At 33.2% G+C, this 13,936-nt stretch overlaps 1 protein-coding gene across 1 annotated transcript in view; it reads right to left on the reverse strand.

Moving 5' to 3' along the window:
- Positions 1–13,936, reverse strand: part of LOC136025880 (NADPH--cytochrome P450 reductase-like) — a 116,208-nt gene that overhangs the window by 85,542 nt on the left and 16,730 nt on the right. The window contains exons 3-5 of the mRNA XM_065701921.1: positions 12,598–12,747; positions 6,154–6,278; positions 869–1,060 (exon numbers count right to left, since the gene is read on the reverse strand). Of these exons, the coding sequence (XP_065557993.1) occupies positions 869–1,060; positions 6,154–6,278; positions 12,598–12,747 (467 nt within the window). The remainder of the gene's footprint in view (positions 1–868; positions 1,061–6,153; positions 6,279–12,597; positions 12,748–13,936) is intronic.

Below are 13,936 nucleotides of genomic sequence, written 5' to 3' on the forward strand. Positions count from 1 at the left end.
AGATTCCAGAATTGCCACCCCATGAACTAAAAAAAAGAAAAGGTACAACAGTTATGCCTATTCACGGAAAACTCTAATGATTTTTGCTTTCAATAAGCTTAACGACAAAATATAAGGATCGCCCTGCCCATCTTTTAGAGAAGTGTTTTTCAACTCTTCCATTAAATTTTTTCTATTTAACTAATAACACTAATTGGCCGAACGAATAACACAAACAAATTGTTATTTATATCGGCCATGCGTAAAGGGCGAGGTACTGCCGAGCAAAATTTGACTATTTGACTAATTCAATTTGACTATTTGATTAATTTGACAGCACTTGAATTAAGATTTCGTCTTCGTCCTTTTAAATTTTAGTTCAAACTTGTGATGATGTTGACAGCGATTAATTTTGAACGAATGAAATTACATTTACTTCTTCCCGCCTCCCTTTGCTCTTCTTAGACCCCAACTCCCCACAGAAACAACTGTTAAAGTTCAAAAAACTGACAGCAGTTTACTCCAGGTCAAAGTACTATTCGCGAAGCTTTGTGTCGAGTTTTGTTCGTGTTTTCGATAATGTGTAGATTTTGATAATTTGTCATGTGTCAACCAATTTGAATTATTATATCTTTAACAGTTTTGACTAAAGCTTAAAGTTGGGACCTTTTCATTTACTTTTTTTTAACTCAAGTATACCATATTTGGGTATCTGAAATTCATTTGGGTAGCAAATGAAAAATAAAAATGAAACAAAAAAATAAAAATAAAATGAAGTTAAAATCCACTAGAAATACCAGTCAGAATTTAAATTGCGAAATCACTTGGTGATTTTCGCTTGACAAAATTAACTATCAGAACTTAAGGTAACAGAAATAAAAATTCTTACGGTCTTTGATTGGTGAAGGATCTGAGTCTAGCAATCTCTCCTTTAAATATCTTTTCTTGTGGCAAGTCCATTGGCGGTGACACAAGCTTATATTGGCGCATTGAGATGTCTTGAAGCTTAAATTCCAAATTGAAGAAGTCCATTACAGCAGGCCAAAATTTCTCTTTCCATGTCACGAAATCTTCTTCAATGCTATAAAATATTATTAAAAATATAAAAATGCAAAATTAAAAATGTAATAAATCACACAAAAAAATAAACTATTATTACCGTAGCAATATCATTTTGACCAATTCGATATGAACTGAACAATTTAAGAAATGAAGAAATTGAACAACTGAACAAAAAAGTACAAATTTAATAAAAGGTAAAAAAGAAAAATACAAATAAACTATTATTCCCGTAGCAACATCATTCTGAACAGGTAAAATTTATGGATTGAACAACTGAACAAAAAAGTACAAATTTAATAAAAGGTGAAAAAGAAAAATACAAATAAACTATTATTCCCGTAGCAACGTCATTCTGAACAGCTAAAATTTATGGATTGAACAACTGAACAAAAAAGTACAAATTTAATAAAAGGTAAAAAAATACAAATAAACTATTATTCCCGTAGCAACATCATTATGAACAACTTCTTTCCTATGGCAACCGTCTGCTTCGGTTATATAGCCACATGATTACCTACATAGACCAGAAATGTGGGAAAAAAGGATTCAAAAGCTATTTTTTTTTTTAATTTATTTGCCTTGGAGAGCTTAAAAACATTGAATAAAAATTCACAAAAACAGCAAAGAACGGAAAACTTGAATAATTTTTTGGCAATAAATCAATTCTTTGCAAAAAGAACATACTAACACGCCGTCCTAGACCAAGCATAGACTGACTAGTAAGTAGCAGGTGTGTCAAACAGTCCAAGGTAAAACACGTCTGAAAATGCAGGGAAACAAGTACAAGGTATCTTTGAAAAATTTAACACCCTCCCCCTGGCATCCCGAAGCAAGTAGATTAACTGCAACCTTATATACAAATTAAATACAAGAAAAAAGAAAATTTCCCTTAAAAACAAAGAATTCCCATACTTCCCCCAATAAAAGAAAACGATAGAAGAATTAGTCCCTAAATCATGTAAAAAATAAAGAACCTAAGAAAGAACTGCAGTGAACTGTTCGGTGCGAGAAGGGAGAACAAGAGGAATGGCAAAAAAATATTATTTTAAGACCAAATGTTCCAAATATTCATGCTATCTCGTTGCTATCACCCTATCTTGCCAATTTAAAAACTTTTTTGTTTGTGTTATCAAACTATTAAAAATGATTCGGTGGTATTGTCATAGCTTGTAGAGCTTAGATAAGAGATCCGAATAAACAACAGAAAGCTAGAGGACGATGCCTACTTGCCTGAGAGAAACCATTAAACTTCTCATCTTTTGTGCCGGAAATAGAGATATTCAGTTTTAAAGATATTGACATCATTAGAAGGTACGAACTTCGTTTTTTCGATTAAATAGGACAGAACTTTCTTTTTGATCAGAAAAGGGCAGTCCTCAAAGATTTTCTCGCATACCCGCGGGCTCCTTTATAAAAGGAGTTTTTTCGGGAGGTTACAAAAAAAAACTTCAAAAACGCATTAAAAAAATTTATATACATTTTTTTACGTTTTTGCAAGTCGGACAAAAGTTTAGGGGGGATCAGACCCCTTAGCCCCTCTGGATACAGACTTGAGTCTATGCATTAAACAGCAAGCGTATAAAGAAATAGACAGTTTACGTGTTGGAAAAAGCTAAAAATCAGCTCAAAGGAAATATTATTGGAGCAATTTGACACTAGGAGTTTCCTATGGTGCTGCCCAAGTTGACTGAACACCATGCCGACACAGAGGAGGTAGCATATTAAAAAGGGTAACTAAAAGCGACCTTCGAAAGAAATTAGAAAATGTATTTGATTGATACCTACTCTGTTTTACATTGAATTTTTATTTCGCTAAATTAAATATGTTTTAATAAAAAAAAAAGCAGGAGTAAGTAACGAAGAGAAAAACGATGAGAAATTTCCATATTTCCAGATATTGAAAATATTCTTACATAATACATTAAATACCTATCATCAATTTATATATCTATATATATAAAAATAAGTTGTCTGTCTGTGGATGTGTGGATGGATGTGTGGATGGATGTGTCAGGTGACGTCACCTGAAAAAACTGGATTAGGTGACGTCAAAACTGAAAAAACTAAAAAAAGGCAAAAACTACAAAAAAAACTAAAAACTAATAAAAAAAATAAAAAAGCTAAAAAACTAAAAAAACTATAAAGGTAAAAACCAATAAAAAACTAAAAAAAAAACTGAAAAAACTAAAAAAAGGCAAAAACTACAAAAAAAAACTAAAAACTAATAAAAAAAGTAAAAAAGCTAAAAAACTAAAAAACTAAAAAAACTAAAAAAAGGTAAAAAACTAAAAAAAATAAAAAATAAAAAAAAACTAAAAAAAAGGAAAAAACTGAAAAATAAGCTAAAATAAAGGTAAAAACCAATAAAAAACTAAAAAAAAAAGGAAAAAACTAATAAATGACGACACTCAAAGAGAAAGCGACCAGGACAAAAAACTAAAAAAAAAGGCAAAAACTACAAAAAAACTAAAAACTAATAAAAAAAATAAAAAAGCTAAAAAACTAAAAAAACTAAAAAAAGGTAAAAAACTAAAAAAACTAAAAACTAAAAAAAAACTAAAAAAGGTAAAAACTAAAAGAACTAAAAAAGAAAAAAATAAATGACGACACTCAAAGAGAAAGCGACCAGGACAAAAGGAATGTTCGATTAGCAATCAACAAAGCACCGGGACACAGGGAGTATAAATGACGACCAGGACACAAGTAAAAAAAAAAATTAACAAAACTAAAAAGAAGGTAAAAACTACAAAAAAACTAAAAAGAAAAAAAAACTAAAAACTAATAAAAAAACTAAAAAATCTAAAAATCTAAATAAACTAAAAAAGAAAAAAAAAGGAAAAAAATAAAGGAGAAAAACAAAACTAAAAAACGAATGTATATACAGACCGGTACACCGGGATACAAATGACGACCGGGACACAGGGAATATAAATAACGACCGGGACACAGGGACACAACTACAACGGGGACACCGGGGGAAACAGGGGGATATAAATGACGACCGGGACAAAAAAACTAAAAAGAAATAAAAACTAAAAACTAATAAAAAAAACTAAAAAATCTAAAAATCTAAATAAGCTAAAAAAGAAAAAAAAAGGAAAAAAATAAAGGAGAAAAACAAAACTAAAAAACGAATGTATATACAGACCGGGACACCGGGATACAAATGATGACCGGGACCCGGGACACAGGGAATATAAATGACGACCGGGACACAGGGACACAACTACAACGGGGACACCGGGGGAAACAGGGGGATAACCTGACAATCTATTTATATGCAAAGACAATGGGACAGCAAAGAATGTTGTATATTCGCAAGTTTTACGTAGTTAAAACCATATATATATATATATATCTATATTCACAGGTGGGACATAGGGACACAACTACAATGGCGCGTAACTATTATGGCGCGTAACGACTTACGCGCGCGGGGGGGCTTGGGGGGGGCGCGAAGCGCCCCCACCAACTAGGTGTTGGGGTGGCGCGAAGCGCCACCCCAACAGCTAGTATAAATATATATATATATATATATAAATATATATATATATATATATATATATATATATATATATATATATATATATATATATATATATATATATATATAAAATAGTTATTATATTTACAATGATTTTGTATGCATTCTCAAATGTTCAAAAAATGTAAATCTTTTAGCCGAGTCCTCTGTTCAACTGTCTTTACCGAGTAAAAATTGTGAAATAATGCAGAAAACACAACTAAGAAAACAAATAATATAGATTAGAAATATATGGAATAACAGAAAAAACAAGAATAAAATAATGTAGAATACAGAAAACAGAACAGAGAATAAAAATAAAAATACGGATAGAAGTTAGCGGGATAATATAAAAAGACCAACCATGGCGCCAATTGCACTAGATTTTATACCTCCTCCTAATTTAAAAAAAAACTTTTTTATGTTTTTCATGCGTTTTTTGTAGTTCCATGTCAAAAAGATACAAAATAATAGATACATAATAATAGTTTTTAGGATCGCTGCCTAGATTTAGAAATTGGGGGGGGGGGTATTTTCACTGAAAAATGCGTTTTCATATTTTCATTGAGAGAAACGAAAGAAAAAAACAGCCCCCAAACTAGATTTCGAAAAATACATTTTGTGTTGCTCCTCCAAAAGAATCCCTAGATTGACGCCACTGAAGAAAATCCTCTAAAACAAACATTAAAACAAAAAAGACCCTTTCTCAAATAATGGCAAAAAGGCAACCATAGCCTTTGCCCTTTTTCTTTGACCACTTGCATTGTAATTTCTTTTTTGCTGCCTATGATTCTGCTCTTTTTTTTCCTTACACCTTTTCGTTTTGTCATGCTTAGCCATTGTAGTATAGCCCATTCAAGGCCGTCTGTCAAGTAATTGCAAAAAGGCAACCATCGCCTTTGCCCTTTTTGTTTGATCACTTACATTGTAATTTCTTTTTTGCTGCCTATGATTCTGCTCGTTTTTTATCTTTGTTTTGTTTTTTATTTTCTTCTTTGCACCTTTTCGTTTTGTCATGCTTAACCAGTGTAGTATAGCCCATCCAAGGCCATCTCTCAACTAATGGCAAAAAGGCAACCATCACCTTTGCCCTTTTTCTAGATAAAAGCTTTTATCTAATTATAATACATGTTGTCTGACAGATGCTAAAAGCTTGTGTAAAACTGTGTGCTCGCATGTAGCTGAACGTTTTTTTAATGGTGTTTTTAAAGGTGTTTGTGTTTTTTAAGGTTATGCCTGGTGTTTAGACGTTTTTAATTATGTTTTATGTATTTTTCATTTTATACTGTTCTTTTCTTAATTCACTTTATTTATTACTTTATATTTCGGGGTTTTAAGTATTCAAATATAATAGATAAAAATAATTTTTATCATATAAATCAAATAAATATATCAAATAAAATTAAATAATTAAATTAATAATAAATATTCAAATACAATCGTAATGTGGTGTTAAATTCAATTTTTAATACCTGGGTATATTTTTAAATTTAATCACGACTGCTTGAATCAGCACCTGAAAAACAATTCTTTCCTTTTTCTTTAAATTTGTATGCCTTGGTCCAATTAGCTTAAATAAATTAGCTTACTTTGCATCATCATCTCCTAAGCCAAGCTCAACAACACGGCGACCTCCAAGTTCCTCAACTCTTTTGTCGACAAATTTGCCCATAGCGTTGTAATGTTCGTAAGTTTTATTACCAAGGCCAAAAACCTTTCAAATAAAACAAAACCAATTATTACAACAAAACACTAATTAAAACACCATAGATAGTGAAAAATGAAGCTTAATTGCATGGCGGAAACATAAAGACCATGTATATTAAAAAAAAAAAAATCAGGAATTCAATTTCTAATGAAAAGGATCCTCAAATGCAGTTATTCGGATTTCGTCAGAAGCAGGTGCCAAAATTTAAAAAGCAGGAACGTGGGTAAAAATCTTCACAAAACAACCTAAAAACAAATGACACCAAACAGCTTCAGAATGTGTAGCTTTTCTTTGAAGGTGTTAGTTGTCGTTGGGAATCAACAGATTTGTTAATATTTGAATTTTTATTCATTTTTTTACATATAGTAAATATTATATTAAATAATATATTAAATTTTACATATATACATTACATACATTAAATATTGTTTAACTTGACAGCATTGCCATTACTATTCAGTGGGAATCAAACAAAGAACTGCCCTCCGCGGCACCAAAGGACCTTAGAACGACTTCTGACAACCATCTTGTTTGATCCGTCAGAAATTCCAGGATCCAAATATTTATCAGATGTTGATCAATGGAACACGGAATCAAATGGGGAAGAAATACTTTCCTAGACTTATACTATGCTGATGACTTAAGCATCCTACATGAAATTGTGAGCAAAATGAATGAACTTTTAGAGGTTTGCGAGTTCAGGGTTCTAAAATAGGTTTGAAAATTAATGTGAAGAAGACTAAGTCACAAAGGCTAGGATTAAGTGAAGATGAAAAGGTGACGTTGAGTAACAAAAAGACAAATCAAGTGGACAGGTTCACTGACCTATGCAGTTGTATTAGTGAAGACGGTGACCGACTTGAAGATGTTAAAAGTAGAATAGTCAAGGCTTAGGGTGATCTTTCATAGTTAAAAAAAAGTTTGAAAGTATAGGAAAATAAGTCTGCGAACCAAGATTAGAATATTGGAAGCTACAATGATGACAGTAGTCAAATATGATTTTGTAGCGTGGGCACTCCGAAAAACAGAGGAAGATTTGCTAGAATATTTTCCACGGAAATTGTATACGCATCGTTTTGGGAACCCGACCGACAGACCGTATTTCAAAGGCTATAATGAGAAAAAGGTTGATATGGCTAGGGCACGTTCTACCGATGAAGGATGACAGATTGCCAAAGATTGTACTTTTCGCTTGACCGTCTAGGGATAAACGGAAAGCAGGACGTCCGTAATTGGCGAATGAGGATGTCGTAAAGAAATATAAGGGAAGTAGGAAATTCATGACAGGTTTTAAAGAGGGAGGTTTTGAATATAATGAGATGGAAGAGGAGTGTGTGAAACTGAGTTGGGCTCAGGCAGCTTGGTGTGGTGATAAGTTATTGGTAGTAGTAGTAGATTATGCTGTGATTACTCAAAGCGTTATTCACAATCCAGTCTATCAAGTAGTTGAATAGTATCCATGGTACAGAAGGAAATCCTTACGCTACTCCAAACTCCACTGAAAACTAAGAGGTGACGAAGCCTGCTACCCAGACACGAGTCTCGGTGTTTCTGCGCTAGCTTCATAGTATATCGACAATTTCTTGTGGCGCAACACCTTTAACTGTAATTCTCTATAGCTCCTCCTTAATGAGAGAGTTAAAGGCAGCAATGAAGTCGATAAGGGCGCATATAAGAGGTAGGTAAAATCTAATTTACTGCTGTAGGATGATTGGAATTGTCAATATTTGCTTCGAATAGCCTATGCTTAGTCTGAAGTCTGCTTCTCAGGACAAGCTAACTCGTCTCACGCTTTTTGAATCGATTCTAATGAACGATACAGAAGTTTTTCATGATCGTTTATAATCATATTTATAATCATTAAATAGTGATAACCAATGCCAAACTAATTGTTTATAATCGTTAGATACCGATTACGAAGGCCAAATCAACCGTTTATAATTGTTTTTACAATTATTAAATGTCGATTACCAATGCCAAACTAATCGCTTAAAATCAATTTCGTAATCGTTTAATACCGATTACAAAGGCCAAACTAATTATTTGCATAGTGTTGAATACCGATTACAGAGGTCAAACTAGTCATTTAAGACCGCTCATAATAACAACACGGACGAAACGCGTTAAAATTCAGCATAAATCCATTAAAATTAACACATCAAAATCTAATGTACTTTAAAGTACTATCCTAGGATAATTTAAGATAATGTTTAAAGCTAATCATATCTTATTAGTTTTTCTTTTTTTGCAAGTGTAAGAAAACGATTAGAGAGAAAACTCAAGTTGATCTCTAAGAAAAAAAAATAACAGACAACCCATAGATCAATTGTCAATAGTCAAAACTAAAACTAATTAAGGCAGAAAAAAAAATTTAAACAAGACAGTAATTTTAAAAATAAGATGTTGGCCTCAGGCGGTTTGGTACTGCAGTGAATCGTTAGTAGTAGTAGTAGATGGAAGGACTCCCCTCAAGTTCGAAAGTAGACTCTAAAAAGGACTCATTTTTGTAGCAAGTGAGGGAACAGACTCAAATTCGTGTCTGAGGGCAAAAACCTGGGGAAACCTGGGGAAAGTTGACTTAACAGTCCTCACTTGACAGTCTTATTTTTAAAATGCTTTTTCAAGTTTTAGGTTACTATGGAATAGCGTCCGTTCTTTACTATGTTACATATGACACTACAACCATGAAAACAACAAGTCATACCTAGCATTACCTTATAAAATAATAAAGCTATTCACCAAAGTCTCGGTAAAGTATGTCAATTCTAATTGTTCCATTATATTTTATCGATTTTCAACTTATTTTTCTATTGCATTAAAGAAAAGGACACGTATTTCAAAAGGGAACAAGACGCATAATTTGGTTTTATCACGAAAGGCCAGTTCACCTTGACAGCTGTCAGGTGAAGAGGAAGGAACTGAGAGATAGAGAGGGAGAGAGATAGATAGAGAATGAAAGAGAGAGAAAGAGAAAGAGAGAGAAAGAGAAAGAGAGAGAGGGAGAGAGAGAGAGAGAAGGAGAGAGAAAGAGAGAAAGAAAGAAAGAGAGAGAGAGAGAGAAAATGATTTGATTTCTTAGTTCCAAATCCTGAATCATGACTAGGCTAAAATAATATTCAAATCAAATTAACAAGCCCCCCCCCCCCTTCTATTTAAAGCTTTACTCTTCACCCTTTTCCAAGAAAATTTGATTTCTTTCAAATCGTTTTTTCTGGTGTTTTCCTACCCCATTCAGGAACAACCTGCTTTTTTTTTACCCTAAATGGTTGGTCAAACTTTCATAATCTATCACCCTTAATCCGTAAAAGGTGGCCGCACTTTTAACACGTTTGGCCGTCCGAATTTTGGCAGTAAGATATTTACAATTATCTTAACAGAAACATGAGACTAGCAGCGGTAACAACGAAACGTCCTGTACTAAAACGTTTTTGCGTAATAACGTTATAAATAATGGTTATTGTATTTTTGACACTCATTGACGACAGTAGTTATGGCATGTCCAATGTTATTAATATGTATATCACATTATTACACTTCACGCTTTTGCATGAAATAAAATGTCTTCTTAATATAGGTAATGCACATATAATATCATAACAACTATGGATGTCAAGATACTTCGGTGTTATTTAAATTTGACTAAAGTGCTATTTAAATCAAATAAAAAGTGTATATTGTAATTGCAAATTGTAGTCACGATCCAATTATCTGAATGTTCATATAAATATATCAATATATGAAACAAGAATGTCTCACTGGCACTACATGTTTGAAACTGTGTTTGTCCAAATTTACATCCCATTGTCAATGAGTCATTTTATATTTGTATTTGTGATTTTCTGGATATCAGAGCTGCCTTGGCCTTGATACTGTGGTCGTCGGCATTTGAAAAGCACTACAACCCAAGTTTCAACCATGTTTGAAACTGTGTTTGTCCAAATTTACATCCCATTGTCAATGAGTCATTTTATATTTGTATTTGTGATTTTCTGGATATCAGAGCTGCCTTGGCCTTGATACTGTGGTCGTCGGCATTTGAAAAGCACTACAACCCAAGTTTCAACCATGTTTGAAACTGTGTTTGTCCAAATTTACATCCCATTGTCAATGAGTCATTTTATATTTGTATTTGTGATTTTCTGGATATCAGAGCTGCCTTGGCCTTGATACTGTGGTCGTCGGCATTTGAAAAGCACTACAACCCAAGTTTCAACCATGTTTGAAACTGTGTTTGTCCAAATTTACATCCCATTGTCAATGAGTCATTTTATATTTGTATTTGTGATTTTCTGGATATCAGAGCTGCCTTGGCCTTGATACTGTGGTCGTCGGCATTTGAAAAGCACTACAACCCAAGTTTCAACCATGTTTGAAACTGTGTTTGTCCAAATTTACATCCCATTAAATGTCAATTATCCTTGTCAATGAGTCATTTTATATTTGTATTTGTGATTTTCTGGATATCAGAGCTGCCTTGGCCTTGATACTGTGGCCGTCGGCATTTGAAAAGCACTACAACCCAAGTTTCAACCATGTTTGAAACTGTGTTTGTCCAAATTTACCTCCTATTAAATGTTTAGATTGATTTTAATGGAATAAAAAACAGCCGCAACGGACTAGAAAGAGTTCAAGGGGAATTTTGAACAGGGATTCTAATTCATCTCAGTTCCATCCATGGAGTGATTTTTCTCTGGTTATGCCCTAAGAATTAACAGATCCGAGATCAAACTCTTTATTCTAAGTAGATGACACTAATCACTATTTTAAATCACCATTACAATTAGTTGCACCGACTTATTGAATAAGCGCTATTTTTGTGCTCAACTTAACGCAGCTTGGACGGCAAAATGAATTAGTTTTAAAAAAAAGGAAAAAATTTTATACTTCAATGGAACCTTAACTAACATAAACATTTTTATAGATAAATTATACCAGTAATTTTCTATCTGGAAAAGGACCGATTGTAACTTATTGAGCGCTGAAGCTCTGTTCCTTGAAGTGTAACACCGAGGATTAAGTGCAATGGCTTCTTGAATAATCGCATGGAAGCGTGCTCAGTTGAAGGAGGTTTGCATAGCAAAATTGATGTATTAAAATAAAAAAAAAAAAAAAAAAAAAAAAAAAAAAAAAAAAAAAAAAAAAAAAAAAAAAAAAAAAAAAAAAAAAAAAAAAGAGCCCAATGGAACCTCTAAAACTAGAAAAAAGCTTTTCAGGTTATCTGGTTTGAAACTCAATTGCTCGCAGTACAACTCCAATTGAATTGAACTTGCTGCAATAAAGTGTAATCATTTAATGGATAAGTGGAAGTTTAACGATCAACTGAACCCTGTTCAGTTGATTTGAACTTGATCTGTTCACTGTTCAGTGAGATCTGATCTCAGTTGATCTGTTCAGTTGATCTGAACAGAATATTTGATTTAGAAAAAAAAATACTCTTGCAACCCAAAATAACCTTCAAAACTAACAAAAAGCTAATTAGCTTACCCCGATAGATAAATATATTACAAATTCTATCTGTAAAATTACGGATTACAACTTATTGAGCTTGAACCACGATACAAAAGTAATAAGTACAGCAAGTCGTAATAAGAGCTTTTGGACAAATTCACTGGCAACAGTGGCCACAGTGACACACACAGACCCATCCCCCGAAAATATAGGAAGGAGGGGGACAAAGGCTTTTTCCCAATTTTTAATGAAGATAGGGAAAAAAATATATTTCTCAAAATCTAAAAGTGAGCGGTAAGTACTCACCCCACCTAAATTATGCCTCTTCATACAAATCCTATGATTACACTTCCCAAAATTAATCGTAACTGAACACAGACCCGACGTACTATTGAACACACTCCAATCAAACGTTGGATTGTTTCGGATACCCGACTGACTAACCGTATCTCAACCAGTAAGCTGAGTGAATAATGTGGTTCAATCCCGCTTACTAGGGCTATAATGAGAGAAAAGTTGGAATGGCTGGAGGACGTTCTGCATATGAAGGATGACAAATTGCCAGAGATTGTTCTTGTCGGCCAACCATCTAGGGACAAAGGAAAAGCAGGTTTCCCCCAAATCACGCAGAAAAATTACGCAAAGAAAGATTCAAGGGAAAAGGGAACTTCTTGAGAGGAGGGCTTTGAACAGATTGTGATGGAGGAGGAAGGTGCGTAGCTGTTTTGGTCTCAGGCGGCTTGTTACTGCAGTGAGTTAGCAGTGGCAGTATTGAATACAGAACATGTACAGATACATCACGTACACTTTTTTGCATCAAAAACGTCTAATTTAGCCTAAGTAATATATACATAAAAAAAAGAGATTACAGTCTTACAGCATAGTTAAGACAGCTTAAGTCAACTTCACCATTTTGAAGCCATTCATTGAACTCGATTGAATTGTCAGTTGGGTCTCCTTCGCCATACGTTGCCAGGCAAAAGACTGCCACTGAGTTTTCTATCTCCCCCAGCTTTACCAGTTCCTCCTAAAATGAATTTGACAATATGTGAAAAAATTAAAAAAAAACAAAGAGGAAAAAAATTAAGAAGAAGAAAATAACGACTAAAGTTGTTTTTAATTTCTTTTAATGACTATAACATTTGCCGTGTTGCTTTTATTACGTTCCGTTGTGCATATGGAAAAAGATGAAGAAGGAAGAACAATAGACAAATATCAGATAAAGAAACCTCCCTTTAAGAAATATTAGAAAACAGATACAGAAAACAAAAGATAAAGAAAATCTTCTAACTGAACTAGTTCCTCCTAAAACAAAGCTGAAACAAGGCGAAAAAAAAGAACTACAAAAATAAAAGAGGGAAATTCAGAAAAAAAAGGCAAATAGTAGCTAAAATTCTTTAACATTTTAAACGGTAAAATGTTCGCTAGGATCCTTTCCTCTGTCCTGTGGTAGCGCAGTGGGTTTGACCTTAGCTTGGTAATACGGGACCCAGAGATCGAATCATGCTGCAGCAATGCACTACAGGGCCGACGCATGGACCTTAGTAGTCAAGAAGCGTCGTTAATCTGATACAATACAATACAATCCTTTCCTCTTATTGATTTATAGTTAAATATGAGGAAAAAGATGAAGAACAAAGGATGGAAAAAGAAAAGGTTGAATAAAAAGGGGAAAAGATGAAAGAAAAAACAATAGGTATGAGAAGAAAGTGAATTAGATGAAGGAAAAATCGTGAGTAAAGTTTTTAGATTTTTTAATGTAAAAAACGGTCGCCCGGATGCGTTATTCTCTTAATTTCCGTTATATATATGAAAAAAGGACAAAGAAGAATTCAAAAACATAAAGTAAGAAGACACAAGAAAAAATGGCAAGACGAAAAAAATTTAGACGTGGAAAAAAACTTCATTAAATTTCAAGACTTTTTAATAGCTAAAGAGGTCGCTACAGTACGTTACTTTATTTCTGTTCCGTTGTATATAATCATTGTTTGTCTTGAGCGTTTTCCAATGGTTCTTAGTAGGTGGGGGGAGGAGGGGTCAGATGCATTAGATTGACAAATCTCACCAGAAAAGAATCTTAAAATAGCATATTGAACAAATCCTTATTTTAATCGGCGGTTTAGAGAAGAGGGCAAATATCTTTTTTTCAGTAGATGTATTCTAAATGCTCAATCAGAACAAACTATTCAAAGCATCCTCATATTAACCAGCTTTCT

The sequence above is a fragment of the Artemia franciscana genome, chromosome 4 (genome assembly GCF_032884065.1).
Source record: "Artemia franciscana chromosome 4, ASM3288406v1, whole genome shotgun sequence".
In the NCBI taxonomy this organism is placed as follows: Eukaryota; Metazoa; Arthropoda; class Branchiopoda; order Anostraca; family Artemiidae; genus Artemia; species Artemia franciscana.